This window comes from Venustampulla echinocandica, assembly GCF_003357145.1.
Source record: "Venustampulla echinocandica strain BP 5553 chromosome Unknown scaffold_8, whole genome shotgun sequence".
NCBI classification, from domain to species: domain Eukaryota; kingdom Fungi; phylum Ascomycota; class Leotiomycetes; order Helotiales; family Pleuroascaceae; genus Venustampulla; species Venustampulla echinocandica.
In genome coordinates, this window is record NW_022474213.1 from 738,817 (window position 1) to 758,211 (window position 19,395).

The 19,395-nt window shown below is 50.8% G+C and overlaps 5 protein-coding genes across 5 annotated transcripts; 4 read left to right on the forward strand and 1 right to left on the reverse strand.

Moving 5' to 3' along the window:
- Nucleotides 1-917: 917 nt before the first annotated feature.
- Nucleotides 918-1,786, reverse strand: BP5553_08614 (uncharacterized protein; the record flags this gene model as incomplete). Its single annotated transcript, XM_032017237.1, has 3 exons — nucleotides 918-1,178; nucleotides 1,245-1,464; nucleotides 1,566-1,786. The coding sequence occupies 3 exons, from the start codon at nucleotides 1,784-1,786 to the stop codon at nucleotides 918-920; spliced, it is 702 nt and encodes a 233-aa protein (XP_031866668.1).
- Nucleotides 1,787-2,227: 441 nt separating this feature from the next.
- BP5553_08615 (uncharacterized protein) lies at nucleotides 2,228-3,301 on the forward strand (the record flags this gene model as incomplete). The annotated part of the gene is made up of 3 exons (XM_032017238.1): nucleotides 2,228-2,746; nucleotides 2,796-2,870; nucleotides 2,945-3,301. 3 exons carry the CDS (start codon nucleotides 2,228-2,230, stop codon nucleotides 3,299-3,301), a joined length of 951 nt encoding a protein of 316 aa, XP_031866669.1.
- Nucleotides 3,302-4,200: 899 nt separating this feature from the next.
- Nucleotides 4,201-6,261, forward strand: BP5553_08616 (Uncharacterized protein; the record flags this gene model as incomplete). Its single annotated transcript, XM_032017239.1, has 4 exons — nucleotides 4,201-4,234; nucleotides 4,298-4,366; nucleotides 4,432-4,669; nucleotides 4,740-6,261. 4 exons carry the CDS (start codon nucleotides 4,201-4,203, stop codon nucleotides 6,259-6,261), a joined length of 1,863 nt encoding a protein of 620 aa, XP_031866670.1.
- A 4,780-nt stretch (nucleotides 6,262-11,041) lies between these two features.
- Nucleotides 11,042-12,845, forward strand: BP5553_08617 (MFS general substrate transporter; the record flags this gene model as incomplete). The annotated part of the gene is made up of 3 exons (XM_032017240.1): nucleotides 11,042-11,160; nucleotides 11,226-11,501; nucleotides 11,561-12,845. 3 exons carry the CDS (start codon nucleotides 11,042-11,044, stop codon nucleotides 12,843-12,845), a joined length of 1,680 nt encoding a protein of 559 aa, XP_031866671.1.
- A 1,097-nt stretch (nucleotides 12,846-13,942) lies between these two features.
- On the forward strand, nucleotides 13,943-19,316 carry BP5553_08618 (Uncharacterized protein; the record flags this gene model as incomplete). Its single annotated transcript, XM_032017241.1, has 7 exons — nucleotides 13,943-14,587; nucleotides 14,946-15,046; nucleotides 15,111-15,738; nucleotides 15,912-16,346; nucleotides 16,453-16,866; nucleotides 17,006-18,697; nucleotides 18,753-19,316. 7 exons carry the CDS (start codon nucleotides 13,943-13,945, stop codon nucleotides 19,314-19,316), a joined length of 4,479 nt encoding a protein of 1,492 aa, XP_031866672.1.
- Nucleotides 19,317-19,395: the final 79 nt, after the last annotated feature.

The following is a 19,395-nucleotide window of genomic DNA, read 5'->3' on the forward strand; positions in this document are numbered from 1 at the left end:
CTTGAAATATCCTGAACTGAAAAGCCGAAAAATCACATGGTCAATCCACAGGCGCTACCTGCCCCGGATAACACTTGTTATCTCATCTAAATAGCGTGGCGGGCCGCGAGCCGTCGTCATACTCGAATATATTATTTGACGAGGCATTGAAACAGGATGGGATAGGCGTTGCATTGGTTGATAGCCTGCTAAAGGCTAAACGGGCGATGAGTGATCCGCTTCCGGATGAACAACAGACGAGCGAACAACAACATTCAAGGCTATTCGAATTTCTTGGTAGTTATATCTAGAGACCAGCCAAGCCGCCGAGTACGCAGCGCAATGATGGTTTTTGGGGGCGGTTGAGTGCTAGCGATCTGGAAATACAGTGCGTGAGCAGGCAAGATGGTTGATGGTTGATGGTTGAAGTCAAAATAGTGTCGAGCCGCGAACCAGGGGGTCAAATGACTGACGGGTCAGTCACGTGGTGGAAGGATTGCATATCGGATTGTCCATTGCTAATGTATGAAGAGGTTGTAGTAGAATAGGCCTACATGAAGATTAAGATAGTTTATTAGTTTCTCATAAGTTGCTTTATGTATATCTTAGCGAAGCTGGTACACCAAGCGTTGCGAACCCTAGTCACATCCCATCTCCTACAACACAGCCACATTTTAATTAATTATTTAATAAAGAAGTACAAGGAAGCCTCCGATAGTGAGGTTGTGTGGAGTCTAGTACTATATATATGTAAAGTCAACCCACTAATCCCCTCTAAGTCGAACGCACAAAGTGGGTACAGCAAGAAATATTCGTATTTAAAATTGCTACCTGAACTATCAAATTAAGGGGAACAGTGGCGAAGCCCAACGCCAATTCATAAATACAAAGCTCTGCAACCTATACCATAAAACCCAAACCAAAGCTAAAACCAAGCATTACTTATTACTGGCAGATAACTTTTGCGCCTTGGCTCTCAAATCCGAAGCTTCTAGAGTCCTGTGGCCATTCACCCCCCCAACTGCCTCATCAACCATAACAGACGCTACTGTATCTAGCTTTACGAAATTGAGAAGCCCGATGAGTAGATTGGGAATCATGATATACTTCGGAAGTACTCCTGTTGGCCTAATAACGGTTACTTCAAAATTGTTAGACTCCTTTTGCTGTAGAGCAATAAGTCCCCTTTCAACTTCTCCCTATCACGATGCCATATCGTAAGTAAGTGATGCCCACAGGGTATGTATAAGGCTTTATATCCGTACCTTTATCATCCTAGTCTGAGGCATGAACCATAACTTTTTACTCGCATCTCGTTCGGCCCAGGCACCGCTCAGATATACAAATCGAAATGTCTTTCCTTGCTCTTTCAGCTGGGGTGCGAGAGAAGAAGCAAATGCCTCTCCTGCAGCGTGCGTGAAGCCAATTTCGATCTTTCGGCACTCCTCTAGATCTGACATCCTGAAGGCTGGGGCTCCCAAGGCCCTTTGAAGGAATTAGGGGATGGATACTCAAGATATAATATTGATAGGAAGGAAGAACTGTTGGGAAAAGGGATATAGGAGCATTTTAAGTGATATGCATACCAAATACAAGCTTCTGCACCTTTCAGTTCTGATAGCACCTGTGGAGGGTAGGATAAGAAGTCATCGAGAACAATGACCTTGACCTTAGGGTTCGTGGCAAAAGGCTCTGGGAGAGGACGTCGAGTGATACATACGAGCTCGGTGATAGAAGGATGATTTAGAGCTTGGCTAAGAACTTCCTTCCCGATATAGCCAGTTGCACCAGAGAGGATGACCTTCATTTTGATGGCGTAGAGTAGGTCTAATGATAGTTTGGACTTGTGATAGAACGCCTTAATAGAGGGGATTAAGATAATTATATGTAAATAGTTCTGATTGGTAATGTGAGGTTATTATGAGGTGACGTAGACTACAAAGGAGCCTGATAGACAGCCGACATTGCCGGTCTGGAAATAGATTGGGGATTCTAGAAACATGGGTCGCTGGACTCATAAATTTCTCTCCATTAACGGATAAAGGAGTACTCATGTAGATATTCGAAATATCACGAAAAATTTAGTTTATAACTCGGTGGAGACGATAAAGGCTCGAGGCCCATTTCGAGCTTGTCACGTGCCAATGACGTGAATCAAACTTCGAGGACCCCGTGCCTTGGCAATCGGTTCTTAGGTACGACAACTCGTCATGCAAACAGCGCCTTTTAGATAAAGGTAACCGCGAATATGAGATATACATCTCTCACGACTCTCTTCCTGGCCGCGCGATTCATAACCACAGTCTACAGCCAAAACCAACATCCCATGGCTGACCATAACCTGGGCCCGGCGATGCCCCCTCAAACCGAGCCTCCCGCTCCCTCCAACCCCGCCGACGACGACGCTGTAATCCTCTCGGATGTCCTTGGAAATGATCGCAATATCAACATCTTCGCAGGCTTTACTCGGGATTTTGCGCCCATAAGCCAGCGGTTTGAAGACAGCTCCCTCAACACCACGATTCTCGCACCCGTGAATTCTGCGATTATGGGCCTACCGAGAAAACCATGGGAGGATCCCAAGGATTACGATAGGTTAGGGGTGAGTGCGTATGAGGGAAAGAGCGGGGAGGATAGGGCGCATAGGAACCTGAGGAGGTTTGTTGAGGCGCATGTTGTGCCTGATAGTCCTTGGGAGGAGGGAGTGAAGGTGGATACACTTGCTGGAGGCAAGATTTGGTGGGAGAGTAGGGATGGGAAGAAGATAGTAGGTTCTCTATTGGAAATATATTGTTGCGATGTTAACTTTTTGGCAGATTCAGCCCGGGAATATCGAAGTTAGTTCTGTTCCGCATAAGGTCTATAATGGGGAAGTTTGGGTCTTGAAGGGGGTGAGGAATTACGCATAAGGGATATGGATTGGAGAATAAGTTCGTGATGTTATTATATGGTATTAGGCGTTCAGGCTGTGGCCTTGGGGACAACAAATGGTCTATTGGCTTGGGATTCCACAGCGATCCGGGACCCTAGAATATCTAGGCACGACCTCTACGATTATAATGAATATAGACGAGTGGAAATGGCCACTCGGAGGAACTCCGAGTCTGACACCTTTTCGTCCAAGAATGGGAAAATTCAAATTAACGATGCCCCATCCTTGGGAGATCTGGAAGGAACTTTTAAGGTTATAGTGGGGAACATGGTAGCTCCATTGTTCGATCTCCATATGGGATCAGGCCATTTATTTAGTCGATTTAAGCCTATTAGGATACGCTTTACACTCGATAGTACTGGTACAAAATACTACAAATGGGACATGTGAGATGCTTCTTACCTCTCTTACCTACCTACCTAGATAGGTACTTACTTATTGTGTCATGCTACTTATTGTCGTAAGTTCTCACGTGGTGAACCATTCCTTCATATCGGTACTTCTTGGCCCGAAAAGACGACGATGTGAAGAGGGTTTTAGCGCACTTGGTACCCCGTACTAAGTACTTCGTGGCCCATTACTAATAAGGTACGAACGACAGGTACACTGTACTTGGACAGAAGTAGTAAATCCGGGGAGGAGCGGAATTTGGCCTAATCGGGCCCCGCCCGAGCCCGCCTCCAGGTTCTGAACGCATAAAGGCTTCTTCACATGCCAATTATGGAGAACAGAGTGTACAGTAATGTTAAATCCCCCGCAAAACCTGGGGTCATCTGACCGTCGCCTCGCCAGCTTCACATGCTTACTGCGAGCAGAAGTTTCAGCCACCGATGACGCAGATGCTGGAATTTATGTGTAGACAGTAAAGAGAAAAAGAATAATTGACTTGTAGAATTAAAACTCAAAAAGGAACTGCAAAATCAACTGTCTTCCACTCTTAAAGACCGACAAACACCTATCAGGCCCCACTTTTGATACCCGACGGCGGGCCGACAGCTCTCACGTGACTGCCATGCTGACCTAAGGCGGTCGCCGATTCGCCGAATTAAGACGGCGCTGTGCCGACACTCAGCGCCTGGCGGACCTCGGCATTTGAGCCAAGCCACTCCACACAGCAACTTGCTCCGCGCTCGTGGGTCGAGACACAAAACCCGCCCTACATTCCATTCCTTTTACTTCATCCTCCGCTCTCTCTACGAAGTCCTCTGTAAACAAACAAACACTTCGTCTGCCATCTTCATCTTCATCCTCATAATCACTCTCATCATCTACTACATACATTATCCATCATGGCACCTAGAATCGTCGTCGTCGGAGGTGGCTGTAAGTGATTCCCCAGGAGTTTGCCCCCCAACTACGTAGCTACTAACATATTGTCAATAATAGTGTCTGGCTTGAGTGCTGCGCACACAGTCTACCTCGCTGGCGGGAACGTCGTTGTCCTTGATAAACAAGGTATGTAATGCTTGAATTGCCTCACATCGTGCAATCATGATCAGATAGCTGACCAGACTGTATAGGTTTCTTTGGAGGCAACTCCACCAAGGCCACCTCTGGAATCAATGGTGCTCTTACCCGGACACAAGTCGACTGCGGCATCCAAGATAGCGTCAAGCAATTCTACGATGACACCCTGAAGTCTGCAAGAGATAAGGCGAGACCGGATCTGATCAAGGTCCTGACATACAAGTCCGCTGCTGCTGTTGAGTGGCTTCAGGATGTCTTCAACCTGGATTTGACTCTTGTCTCACGGTTAGGGTATGTTTATAGCACCATCCCTCCCTCAATATCCATTGGTAATGGCAATGTGCTGATTTGCAACCTACAGTGGCCACTCACAACCAAGAACTCACAGAGGGCACGATGCCAAGTTCCCTGGAATGGCAATCACATATGCGTTGATGCAACGCCTAGAGGAGCTCGCCGAGACCGAACCCGAGCGAGTGCAAATCATCAAGAAGGCCCGTGTAACTGGCCTCAACAAGGAGGGAAACAAGATTACCGGTGTCAAATATGAGCACAACGGAGAGGGCTGCTCTGTCGACGGACCAGTCATTCTCGCAACCGGTGGCTATGCTGCTGATTTCACAGAGACCTCCCTTCTCAAGAAGCACAGACCCGATACATTCCATCTCTCATCCACCAACGGTGTCCATGCCACCGGTGATGGACAGAAGATGGTTATGGCCATTGGAGGCAATGGCATTGATATGGACAAGGTCCAGGTCCATCCTACCGGTCTCGTTGACCCCAAGGATCCTGACTCCAAGTGGAAGTTCTTAGCCGCTGAGGCTCTCCGTGGTGAAGGTGGTATCCTCCTGAACGCCGATGGTGACCGATTCTGCGACGACCTCGGCCACAGAGATTACGTCTCAGGAATGATGTGGAAGGAGAAGGAGAAGGGCAAGTTCCCCATCCGTCTCGTCCTCAACTCAAAGGCCTCAACCGCCCTCGATTTCCACACCCGTCATTACTCCGGCCGTGGCCTGATGAAGAAGATGACCGGCCACGAACTCGCCAAGGAGATTGGCTGCACACCAGAGCATCTCCAAAAGTCCTTCACCACGTACAACGACATCGCCGACGGAAAGATCAAGGACCCATGGGGCAAGAAGTTCTTCCACAACGGCCCTCTAGACATCAATGATGACTACCACGTCTCTGTCATGGAGCCCGTCCTCCATTTCACCATGGGCGGCATCGAGATCAACGACAAGGCCGAGATTCTCAACTCGGAAGGCAAGCCCTTCGAGGGCCTATACGCCTGCGGTGAACTCGCGGGTGGTGTCCACGGCGCCAACCGTCTCGGTGGTTCATCCCTCCTTGGTTGCGTCGTCTACGGCCGTGTCTCCGGCGAGACAGCAAGCAACTACCTCTTCCAGAATGCGCTCAAGGGCAGCGCCGGCGGTGCCTCGCAACGTCTCGGCCAAATCTCCCTGCACCTCGACCCCTCGCAACCGGGTAAGATGACAGTTGAGTGGGATACCCAAGGCTCCTCCTCAGGCGGCGGATCCCAACAAGCTATCTCGGCCGCACCTGCGTCTGGAAATACCGCAGGCGCCAGCGTCAAGCCAGCGGCGTTCCAGATCCCCGAGAAAGAATTCACCATGGAGGAGGTAGCCAAGCACAACACGAAGGAGGACCTATGGGTCGTAGTCAAGGGCGTGGTGATGGACCTGTCGAACTGGCTCGAGGAGCACCCAGGCGGACCCCAGGCGATCATGAACTTCATGGGCCGGGACGCCACCGAGGAGTTCGAGATGTTGCACGACGACGAGGTTATCCCCAAGTATGCTCCCGATCAGGTTATCGGACGGGTCAAGGGACAAAAAGTTACATTGGAGCTTTAGACGTGGAGCTCTAGAGTTTTGGTGTGATGATTTAAAGTTACGAATGGATGCCCCGTAGAGAGAGGGGTTATCCTCTTTTTTCTATCTTAGCGCGGGGAAAGGGAATATAATTTTTGGTTTGTTTGTACTGATAAGGGATGTATGTATGTATGTATGTCTGCGAAGGGAAGCAAAGCACACAGCATAAGCATAAAAAAAATAACGCAACAATTCAAAATAAACCTGGGCTCTTTTTTTGTTCTTTTTTGGGATACATATATACCTTATCTTGCGCTTAGCTTTTTTAACTTGACTTACATACATATAAGTAGGGTATTAATACGTATAAGTAAGGTATATATATTGAGTGAGCAATATCGATCGGCCGAATAAATGAAATAAATGCGCCTCACATGTTGGATGTGCGTGATTTTTCCGTCTGCCTTCGTCTCTGTTTAGGCTTAGACTTTAAGAGTAGTCCCGAGTTAATAACGCTATCATAGAATGCTCGCTCTGCGCTAACTGATATTTCAATGCACAAGACTACTACTGGCATACACACACAAGGCCCTTTTCACGCCCTCGTGGCGATTAAGCAAGGCTCGGCGGGTGTCACGATCGGTGTTACATGTAGGGACCCGCTTGGGCACCCGATTAATCGGTCCTTTGTTGTTGCTTCGGTCGCCTATGTCGGCACGGTTTTCTGCACCCCGCAGAAAGGGGAGGGAGAGCGCTTGGAAGATTGATGTGATGTGGGTTGGGCTGGGTTTCCCCGGGTTTTGGGGGTTTGTGGGGTCTAGGGTTGGATTTGGGTTTGGAGGGGTGGGTTGGTTGATAGGAGGGAGTAGTGGAGGGTGTTTTGACGATATGGGTTGAGTTTGGGAGAGGATGGAGATAGAGAGTTGGAGAGGAGGATGGTGGGGTGGGATCGGATAGGGAGTATTCAATAAATAGAAGTCAGCAGACTGTCTGCGTAGGTTCTTTCGGAAATGGTAGTAGGATATCGAGTGTTGATGGTCTTTGTGGAATGTTAGCGCAGCAAGTAAATGCCATGATGTGTTTGATAAGTAGATATTTGGCGCCGCAAGATAATAAGCATGTGCGCTTGCTAGGGGCCGTACATATATATGGAGAAAGCAATTTAGATCCATGTTGGAGCGTTGAGATATGCCGTATGAACGGACGTCTGTCTGAATAGCCGATTGTGTGCAGATATGGGTCTGGTGGAGTTGGTCACTGTTGGTGAAGTTAGTGGGCTGGGGATAACGGATTTTCTTGCGATCGGCGGCTGCTAGCACCGAAGGTATTTATTGCTGCATTGATAATAGTTGTTTCCAGTTAGATAGCATAGGCTAGGTGTTTTAGCCATTCCTTTAGGATCGAAGCAGACAAAGCGCGAATTGCCCAAGCGACTTCAGGCGCCACTCATATTGGGGGATTGGCAACAATAATGAAGCATTACCTCTTAAGATCCCCCCCATATGCGCTTAACGAGATCGATCCCCAAGTCGCCGAAACACATGTGAAAACATTATGGAAAGCCCCCAGTAAGTGTTCTAATAATTCATTTAATCTCGCTAGCGATTGCTTCGTGCGGACTCCGGAGCACAGCGACTACTGAAAGCGGTGGACGGCGGACAGTGGACAGTGGGCTGATGGCTTATGGATCGTGCCATCGTGGGTTCCGCGTGCGCTTCATGCCGTTCTCCATGGGGGAAGCCCGCCTGCTTGATTTCATGCCGTCCGTGAGGCTTGAGCTGCTGGCCTGCAGGGTGTTTCCTTACCGAATGTTGCCTGAAGCAGGAGAGAGTCGAATAACTGGGGCGCCGGATGCGAAAGTACCGTATGAAAGATAAAAGAGAACAAAACGGAGTGTTGGTCCCGGATCGTAATCATACCGTGAAGGATTTGAGCAGATATTCCCGGGCGGTGGTATGAGTTGCGTCTCCGTGGTGCTTGGTTTGGCTTAAGTTGGCGCGGATATGCAATTTTTAGGGGGTTACAACGACACACTCTGCACTTATAGATCCGCTTTCGATACGGAGGATTGGCTAGAAAAACCAACTCAACAAGCAGGGGACAGTCTGAATACATTTGAGATATGACTGTGCCATTCGATGCTTGGTACTTGGCACGAAGTCGTAAACTGCAAACCGCAGAAAGGCATGTGCGGAGCCAGTTGTGGAAATCGTCAGATTAATCAACAGGTGTTACGGTGATGACGCCGCGAAATCTCCCCAAACGGGCCCCAGGAGACACTGTTGCCCTATCGAAATAGGAAAACCTTCTGGCTGGAAATCCTCACTGTACGGAACATCAATATTGCGACTCTGCAATTTGGGGATCTTGCTGTGTAACAATTCCGCCTCTGATTTCCCGGATGGATGCAATTCCTCGCCGCTTGGTTGCCGACAGGAGTGGCTGCTGCGCTGCTGCAGGTAGTGTAAAGGAGGTTTTGGCACTAGGACGGTAATAATGTAGACCTGAGTTGTTCCCTGGCGGGCGACTGCACCACGAAACCTACCTTAAGCAAGCCACGAACTTCCTTTTGCCTGCTGAAATTTTTGCCTGTGCTGCCGAGCACCGCAGAGTCGCAGACGAAGAAGACTCGGGAGGTAACAAGCGGAGTCGAGGAGGCATCATGCAAGATCATCTAGCACCAGGCACACCAGCGACGCACAAGCCTGCCACAAAGACATTGTCCACCCAGTCGGCCGTGAGAAACCGCGTGTTGGAACGTGTTGGAACGTGTAACCTCGGATTGATGCTGTGTAATGATAAGATTGCGAAAACGCGGAAGCGTCTTGGGACTTTCTTGGGAGGGAAACGAGACCCATGATCCGGCTGGAAGGGCACAAGTGCGAGTGCAAGCGCAAGTGCAAGCCTGCGACCCCAAGTAGCGACCGCTTCAAACTTTGGAGCTAGCAAGGAGAGGATGAGGAGGAGGAGGAGGATGGGAAGTTACTGTACTTGCTGTTGAATAATATGATAACTAACGACGCGGGACAACAGCGCCTCGGTGGTCCTTGGCAGATATGAGTACTTTGTACGTACGAAGTAGCATTGTACAGTACTCGAGTACTGCGTAAGTCGAGTAGGATGCTTAGATGCCGGTATTCATGGAACCTGACGAGTCAATCCACGGCTCTGTATGTACGTACCTACGTCCGTGGTTCTGTGCGAAGTACTGCACAGTACGTATGGAGTCGATACTCGCTATCTAGAGCCTCACCGCAGGGCCCCAACGGTCAACGTGGTCGTGTGCGTGCTCATAGCCAGTAACTCACTCTGAACCTCGACTTCTCCAAGGCTGATGGATCATGGATCATGGGTATCCGGCCGCCCTCGCGTTCCAGTCCTCTGCAGTGATTCGAGTGATATTCCCGCGAGTATTATTCGCCCCCTGCGAGGAACTCTGTACTGGTCTCACGCCCAGTCTGCACCAGTCTCCTTCCCCATTTAATATTGATGGTGACAACGACAACGCCCCTTCGCCGTAGCGATGCAGCGAGCGCCCAGCCGGTCCACGATGAGGCGTTATTGGTGGTTGGCCGTTCTGGCGGTGGAAAGTCGAGAGACTTGGGGAGGGCGAATGTGACAGCCATGATCCTATATTTGCAGGGGAAGGGGGAACAAGAAGAAGCCGCAGTTGCACACGCAGGCCTCTTGGAGTCGTCGAGTCTCAGCTCAGTGCCTCACAGCTGGGCGTGCGTCCCGGTCTCCAGCCTCCAGGAGATGATGAATCCAGGAAATCCAAGTATTATTCTCTCCCCATCAGCATCGGCGCTGCACCACCGCACCACTTCCACGGACCCCCGTAAGCGCATCCTGACATACTGTGCATCCTGACTCTTGACTTTCCCTGAGAACGGCGGTGCGGTGGGCGTCGTAGGAACATGAGCATCCAGTAGCCGTCGAGCTCCAAGCCCTCCCAAGGCTCCTCCAAGCCTCCCAGCGCGCGATGACCAGCGTAACAGCGTAACAGCAGGCGTCCTTTGTAACTATGTACTTCGTCCTAACCAGCCCGCTGCCGAGTGGCTTGTGGTGGTGGTGGTCGAAGGGGCGTTCAGCGGGTTTGAGTGGTGGTTGGCGCATCTTCGCCATCGGAAGCTGGGGGACTCGAACACCCGCCCATGGAGGACTTGGGCTTTGCGGCTTTCAGGCCGCTCAGGCTTCCAAGACTCGCTCTCCTCCCAGCCCATTTAGCATTCTCTGCGCTTCCCCACAACCAGAGCCCCCCCCCGACCTTCTGGCAACTCTGACATCCACAACCTCACGACCACAGCGCTCTTCGCCTACGCCTGCGCCTACAATCTACGCCCACGACCACGACCACGCCCACGCCTACGCCCACCGCCCCATCACCGTCGATATCGAACATCGCTCCAGCTGGGAACTCTCGATTCGCCCTCTCCGCCTCCCAGTAAACCTCCCAGTCCTCGAATTCCCCCCATCGTCCTCGCGCAGATCTGCATCGAAGTCGGTTTCCCTATCTCCGCAACGAGCGTTTCCCCTACGATTCCCCCCAAACAACCCCCTTAAACATCGCGATTCGGACGGCGCTGGATTGCTGAGGGACTGGAGCGCCTTCGGGGAATGCTGCTCTCCGCCTCTGGGGACAACTGTGCGAGGAGTCCCCCCCGTCCCTGCTGCGCATAGGGATGCCTAGATATTTGAGGGCGCCCACAACTGGTGATCATCATTGTCGAAAGTCTCGACCGAATCCGAATCCGAATCCCTCGACGACGGCTTCTCTCCTCCCTCAACCTGCCTTGGTCCCGACGACCGCTTCCCTCCGATCATGGCAATAGCCATGGCTTCCTGGCATAAGCCCGATAATGTGGCGGGATCGTCAGCACCCGCCATTATGGTCGGGCTTTTCGTCGCTACCGGAGGACTCTTGTTTGGATATGATACGGGGTGAGTTAATGCGGATGGGATCGGCGGCATGTTGCGATGGTAATGGGAAACTGACTGCCCTATAGCACGATCTCTGGGATATTAGCGATGAAGGCCTTTCGCAAACAGTTTACGACGGGATACGTCGACCCCAAGGATATGATCTTAAATATATCGCCAGCACAGTCATCTCAAGTCGTAGCGATATTAAGCGCCGGAACCTTTTTCGGCGCCTTGTTGGCAGCGCCTTTGGGTGACAAACTTGGTCGACGCACTTCTCTTATAATTGCCGTGGCTATTTTCGCCTTCGGCGTCCTACTTCAGACCATTGCGATGGCCCTTCCAACGCTTGTCAGCGGAAGGTATGTCCCCCGTGACATTTCAAGTATCCCCTTTCAGATGCTGACTGCTGTGATGGTAGATTCTTCGCTGGCCTTGGTGTTGGTGTGATATCGGTGCTGGTCCCTCTCTATCAGTCCGAAATGGCTCCCAAGTGGATTCGAGGGACGTTGGTTTGCGCATACCAGCTCGCTATCACTTTTGGCCTGCTCCTTGCCGCCATGGTTAACATTATAACCGAGGGAATGTCAACGGCAAATGCTTTCCGGATTCCTCTTGCCCTCCAATTTGTGTGGGCCGGTGTCCTTCTTCTTGGGCTTATGCTCCTGCCCGAGACACCCCGCTATCTCATCAAACGAAATCGCCATGGCGCCGCGGCTTCATCTCTCAGTCGTCTCCGTCGCCTGGATATCACCCACCCCGCTCTAATCGAGGAGCTTGCCGAGATCGAAGCCAATCACGAATATGAGCTGAGTCTCGGAGCTTCAAGCTATCGCGATGTTTTCCTTGGAACGCCTCATCTAGGTCGTCGCCTCCTCACCGGCAGCGGCCTACAAATGCTCCAGCAACTCTCTGGATGTAACTTCATATTCTACTACGGAACTACTTTCTTTACCAATATTGGTATCCAGTCACCCTTTGTCATTGCTCTCATTACCAACGTCGTTAATGTTGTTTCCACCGTCCCTGGAATGATCCTGGTCGAGTCGATAGGCCGTCGCCGCATTCTTATGATAGGGGCGGCCGGGATGGCTGTATGTCAGTTCGTCGTCGGCAGCGTTGGAACAATCAATCCAGAGCTCACCAGCACCAACATCGTGCTCATCGTTTTCGTCTGTCTCTATATATTCTTCTTCGCCGCATCATGGGGGCCCGTCGTCTGGGTCGTAACCTCGGAGATCTATCCTCTCAAGGTTCGTGCCAAGTCGATGTCGATCTCAGTCGCCTCAAACTGGATCCTAAATTTTGCGATCGCTTATGGGACCCCGTATCTTGTCAACTCTGGTCCGAGTTACGCCAATCTCCAGGCTAAGATCTTCTTCCTCTGGGGATTCTTTTGCGTTGTATCCTTCATCTTCGTATGGGCTATGGTATACGAAACGAGTAAGATCAGTCTCGAACAGATCGATGAATTGTACGAGAGAGTCGATCGCGCTTGGCACAGCAAATCCTTCCAACCCAGTTGGAGCTTCCAGGAAATGCGTGACGAGGGCGCGTCGTCGAGCGGGATTCAACTGACTGAACACGACAATGACCTCGCTCGACAACGAACCGGCACTAGCTCCAGTCAAACAGACAGTGCAGCGTCCATATCAGAAGAAGACAAAATCATCGCGCAACTAGGCCACGTTGATCTAAGTTACTAATGTTGCGCCTCCTTTTTTTTGCTTTTGCGTTTACATGTACTTGAGCGTGGAGTTTCCGTATTGGAGTTATGAGGAATACTATCGTATGGGTTCTATCCATGAATATGAGTCCGGGGGGTTATTGGGCACGGGTCTAACTTTATGGAATTGGATATTGGGTATGGTGTATATTTTCCCGGGCGATTTATCTACAAGATATGGATTCCTGGGATGGGGAGGGGTCATGGGGAATGCAAACAACGGACTGCTACCGTATGCCGAAGCTCGGGCATTATTATATTTAACTGTCTGGGATCGGATAGCTACATGGCTAGAGATGACCAGCACGATATAGGGAAGGGAAAGATTAAAACGGGGCATCTGAGATAGGATATGAATGATATATGCTTTATCTTTGTCTGAATGGTAATGAGCGGTGCCGTTGGGAAACGTAAAGTAGATGAAATCCAACGCTTATTCCTATACTACCTAGGTACCTATATGCGCTTACAGTATTGTTTGTACGTCATTTCGTCTGATCTCGCCCCTACTGCTACCGTTTAACGGTTGGTATGGGGACTCGAAGGGGAGTGAAACGGGAGTCATTACGGCCAATTCTCCTCGTTCTGCAGAATCTGTACCCCGTACCACGTGACGTACCCCTTTTCCGCCTGTTTAAGTTTAAAGCCTTAGTCAGGTGCCTGGCATTCCGTCACGGCTACACCGCAGACCGCCTTATCTCTCGACCCTGAGCCTTGCCGGCAGAATCTGCAATAGGCTTAGCTGCTGATGATTGCGACAAGAACCTCCACAGATCGCTTTTGCTTCCGATCTATCGCTCACGACAACGCGACCGATCTGTACAGCAGATGCCAACATCTAAAGGACCACTATGTGCACGAGTTAACGCCCTCTGGCCCTCAGCGATCTGCCAGCACGTTAATCCCATTCCAGCCCGTTGATTCCTCCCGCGCCCATCTCTCCGCTGCCGGCCCTGTCATACAAAGCTCGAACTTGATCCGCAGCTGCAAGATCTCCATTTAGAGCATCGATCTTAGCATATATATCACAGCTAACTTTGCCTCCCTATCAAATCCCCGCTCGAATCCTACACCGCCATGAACAACCAGCCTCCTCACGGCCCCTCGGGGTTTGACCGCGAGCGCGAGATCGAAGAGCAACGAAGAGCCCACGCTCTACAGCAGCAACAGGAGCTCGTCCAGCGTGAGCGAGAGCAGAACGAGCGTCAAGAGCGAGAGAGACAGCATCGCGAACATTACCAGCCTCCTCCACCCCATCAGAACGACACCGCCTCAATCCCTCTCCACCAGCCCGTTGCCTCCCGCCTACCCGGCGCCATCCACAGCCCGGGCGGTCTGCTTGCAAACCACGGCGGTGCTCCTCCTCCCCCCTCAGGTCCCCTCGGCGCCCCAAGCGGGCCTGGCAATGCCTTCGGGGGCCCTCTACACAGCGAAGCCAGTCGTTCGATCCAGCAACACAATCCTCAAAATGGCCCGAACCAAATCCAGCACCAACAAGGCTTCGGGCCCAACATCCTACATCATAATACTGCACCGCCGAGTGTCCCCATCAACGCCTCTGGCGGGGCTGCTGTTGGGTTCAATAGCACGCTACAGCAGCAGCAACAGCAGGAGGCGGTGTCTCGCTTGCAGCAGCTCCCCTTTGGAGGTCCGATTCCTCAGGGGCATCAGATGCCTGGCGCTCCTGCGCTGGGCCAGGGAGGACAACAACCTATATTGAATGTAAGCTCCTCCTCCCCTCGTCCTGAACGTAGTGCCTTGCCATTGGACTCTGCCGTGGCGTTAGCATTGTACTTCATGTTCTGCTTTGGGGCATTGTAAAGCCCTCTCTCATTTTGCGTGCCAGGATCTGAGGATCCCCCCAATCTGCTGTTTTGAGGCTTTATTGCTGTAATTGCTATTCGAATCTTGATTAAGAAGAATTGGTCGTTCGAAGTGGTTATCGCTCCTTTGTAATTGGCAACGTACTCCCATTCCTGTGGAAGTATATGGTGTTAAGTTGGTTGATATTCGCTTCTGAACCTTGGAATATGGTCGCGTACTTGAATGTGATATAGAACTTTTGCTAACAACCCTAAAGGATGCTCTTAGTTATCTTGACCAAGTTAAGGTTCAATTCGCCGACCAACCTGATGTGTACAACCGCTTTCTTGACATTATGAAGGATTTCAAGAGTCAAGCGTATGCCTCACTCCTCCCTATGTCCCCTGAAGTCATATCCTGTAGAGAATCTGACAATTAGCAGTATTGATACTCCCGGGGTTATCAACCGAGTTTCAGAGCTTTTCGCTGGCCATCCGAACCTTATTCAGGGGTTCAATACCTTCCTGCCCCCAGGGTACCGTATCGAATGCGGCGCAGGGAACGACCCGAATACCATTAGAGTGACCACACCAATGGGAACAACAGTGCAGTCGATCACCGGAACTGGTCGAGCCCTTCCTGAAGCAGTGATGGGCCAAGGTGGTGCTGGTGGCGGCTACTATGGTGCGCAGCAACGTCATGGCAACTGGCAGCAGCAGCAGCAGCAGCAGCAACAACAACAGCAACAACCACAGCACAGTATTGAGAGCCCAGAAGCTGTGTTCAGTCCGCAAAATCAGCCTGCTGGACCACCTACCTATAATCAGAACCAGCCTCAACACTCTAGCTATGAAGCACAACAAGCTGCTGCTGCTGCACATCAACAACAGCAAAGAGGGGTGTCACAACTTACAAATGCTGTTGCCACTCTAGGTCAAACGCCGCGAAACACCCAGACTCCAACACCTGGCGGCCAACCTGGCATGAACGGCGCTGGTGGACAGCAAGGTCTTGAGAAGCGCGGTCCTGTTGAGTTCAATCATGCAATTAGCTACGTAAACAAGATAAAGGTAAGCGAATGTGTTGGCTTTGGCAGATTCCCCCATAGCGGTGAAGTTAAATCACACATGACTTCCCTATTGTCCGCAATACACAATAGCATCACCATAGTAACTTCACCGCAAATATCACCGCCGCAATATTCCTGCTATATGAATCGCGCTAACTTTCCCTCTTCGCACAGAACCGATTTCAAAATAGACCTGAAATCTACAAGCAGTTCCTGGAGATTTTGCAAACCTACCAAAGAGAGTCAAAGCCTATTGGCGATGTCTACGCGCAAGTAACACACCTCTTCAACACAGCCCCTGATCTGCTAGAAGATTTCAAGCAATTCTTGCCTGAATCAGCTGCCCACGCAAAGGCTGCTGCTGCCAAAGCCGCCGCAGAGCAAGAAGCAGCCGCCACGATGTCCGGTGCCAACCAAACACCACAGACATCGTACACTCGCGGAGAAGCAAAGATGCCTCCCGTGGGTAACTTCGCTGTCCCTGCCAGTACCACCAAGGAAAGTAAGAAGCGTTCTCGACCTAACGCAGCTGCTCCCGTCGCGTCTCAGATGGGTATGAATGGAGAAGGCTCTTCGAGGGGCCTTGGTCCAGGAGGAGCCGCAAATAAGGTATGTAACACTCTCGTCGATCCACTGCCAATCCTTGCGAGAGGCCTTTACTTGAGCATCGGACCTTACTGCCCATAACTCATGCTAACGGTCGCACCTGCTGTAGAGAACAAAGTTAAGCCACAACAAGCCAGTCGCAGCCGACGCTCCAGTTGTAGCACCGAGCTTGACTCCCATTATCCCAGAGCCCCTTCCTCCTACGTCTACTTCAGCTGCTACCCAGGAGGAGCTTGCCTTCTTCGATCGCGTCAAGAAGTACATTGGCAACAAGTCGACCATGAACGAGTTCCTGAAGCTTTGCAACCTCTTCTCACAGGATCTCATTGATCGCAACGTCCTTGTTCATAAGGTCAGCTCTTTCATCGGCGGAAATCCCGACTTGATGAACTGGTTCAAGGCCTTTGTCGGCTACGACGGCCACGACGAGGTCATTGATAATAAGCCGAAGCCTCCTACTGGACGAGTTTCGTTGAGCAATTGCAGAGGCCTTGGTCCTAGCTATCGTCTTCTGCCAAAGAGAGTATGTGCAATCCATTTCTTATATTTTATTCTTTGTCTCTTCACCCTCGTCGGTATCGATTGTCATAGAATGCTTTTGACCTGGTTCACGTGTTCACGTGGTCACCTTCCACCTAACAACATATGCTAACTAAATCCAGGAGCGGCTGAAGCCTTGCAGTGGACGAGATGAGATGTGCAACGACGTGCTCAATGATGATTGGGCTTCTCATCCAACCTGGGCATCAGAAGACTCTGGATTCGTGGCTCATCGCAAGAATGTCTTCGAGGAAGCCCTGCACCGAATTGAAGAAGAGCGCCATGACTATGATTTCAACATTGAAGCCAACGCCAAGGTCATCCAGTTGCTTGAACCCATTGGACAGACCCTCCTCGCCATGAGTCCCGAAGAGCGTCAGAATTTCCGTATGCCAATTGGTCTTGGTGGCCAAAGTCAAGCCATCTACAAGCGTGTGCTTAAGAAGATTTATGGTGATAAGGGCCAAGCAGTGGCGGCGGATCTTTTCAAGGATCCTTGCGCGGTTCTTCCCATTGTCCTGGCTCGTTTGAAGCAGAAGGATGAAGAATGGCGCTTTACACAGCGGGAGTGGGAGAAGGTCTGGCATGCTCAGACTGAGAACATGTACCTCAAGAGTCTTGATCACATGGGAATCCAGGCCAAGCAAGCCGACAAGAGAAACCTGGCTGCCAAACACCTTGTTGATGCCATCAAAACGAAGCATGAGGAGCAACGGCGCCAACGGAGCACCAGAGGCAGGAGCCAAAAGTACCAGTTTGCTTACGAGTTCATGGATCAAGGCGTCATTGCAGACGTTCTACGCTTCATGGTTTTATACGCCAACATCTCCACCCAGCATAACAGCCATGAGCGACATCGTATCTCCGAATTCTTCAGCAAATTTATTCCCACCTTCTTCGGCCTGTCTGAGGAAGTCGTTGCTCAATGCCTGAACAATACCTCATCCGAGATCCCAGATGATGAGGAGTCTACCCCCACTGAGTTGCAGAATGGTCGCGGTCGTCGCCTAGGACATGCGCGCAAGACTGATCTACGACGAGGTGTTCTTGACAAGAACCGAAATGGCACTAGAGGCCGTGGGCAAAAAGAGGGCAGCGCCAACGGAAGCAAGGAGTCCACACCCGATGCTGAATCCCTTGGAGAGGATGAGTCCGGTGAAGGTGCCGATGAAGGTGTCAGAGATGCCACCGACGAGCGTTGGGCTACCGTGCCAAATGCCGTTGCAATTAATGGAACCAGAGAGCTTTCTGTTACGGATCTCCAGCTGAAGGTCGATCAGCCATACCCGCGTGCCGATTTCAAGCTGTACTGCAACCAGACTATCTACGTCTTCTTCAGCGTCTTCCAGAGTCTATACCGACGGTTGAAAGACATCAAGGACTGCGAAGACGAGGCCAGACAGGAAGGAATGCGTATTGCGGAACTTAAGCCGGCACATCGGGTTGGGCTGTTGGAAGTAAAAACCGACAGCTATCCGTTGCCTCATAATATTCCAAGCTACTATGCGAAGACCTTGATGCTGATCGAAGACTTCATCAATGGCGAGGTCGAAGAGGCTAAATACCAAGATTACCTTCGTCATTACTACTTGAAGAAAGGCTGGCAACTTTACACCATCATGGACCTCTTCAAGAGTCTCTGCAGATTGGGTGCAACTTGCTCGAGCATCGATCCAAAGGAGAAGACACCAGATCTTATCGAGCAGTTCTATCGGAACAGAAGCAAGAATGAGACAACCTACACTGCTGAGATCACTATGCGCAAGCAAGCTGATAAATATGTCAAAGATGGCGAATTGTTCTTGATCCATTGGGTAAGTCATTCTCGCGACAAAACTAATAGCCCCTTTTACTAACCATCATCAATAGTACCCGGCCCGAGCTGATGTAACGTTGAAGTGGATCCAGAGGGATGAGACAACATTCGATCTCGATGACATGGAACGTATGCAGCGTTGGCAATACTACATTTCCTCTTACGTCTGCATCGAGCCTACTGAGGGCGTTCCGCGCAACCGTCTTCACAAGACCGTCTTGACCCGCAACCTCCCATCCACCGACACCGACTCAGACGAGGCATCTCATCAGCTGAAGGCTCTAGTCTACAAGGAAGACCTGACCTTGCGAATCTGTGTCAACACATACAAGATGATGTACAAGCACCCTGGCTCCGAATTCTTCATCTACACAGACAAGCCCCTCGGCGACGATCCTAAGACCAAAGTAAGCGCAGCTCGCGAACGTCTCCAGAAGTTCGAAGATGCCAGAAAACAGCGGTTCAAGGAGAAGTTCGAGATGAACAATGCCTGGATGAAGGGTCTCAACCACGACGAGGTCTCGAAGGTCACCATGGATTTCAAGAAGTGGACCGACGAGGGTGTCATCCCCAGCACTGGTGCACCTGCCGCCTCTGCCGATGTGGAAATGTCATAGTGAAATGGGTTAAAGCTAGACGCTTTTGACCAAGCATATGAAAATGGATTTTGTTTTTGTTTGTCAGGCTTCCCCCCAA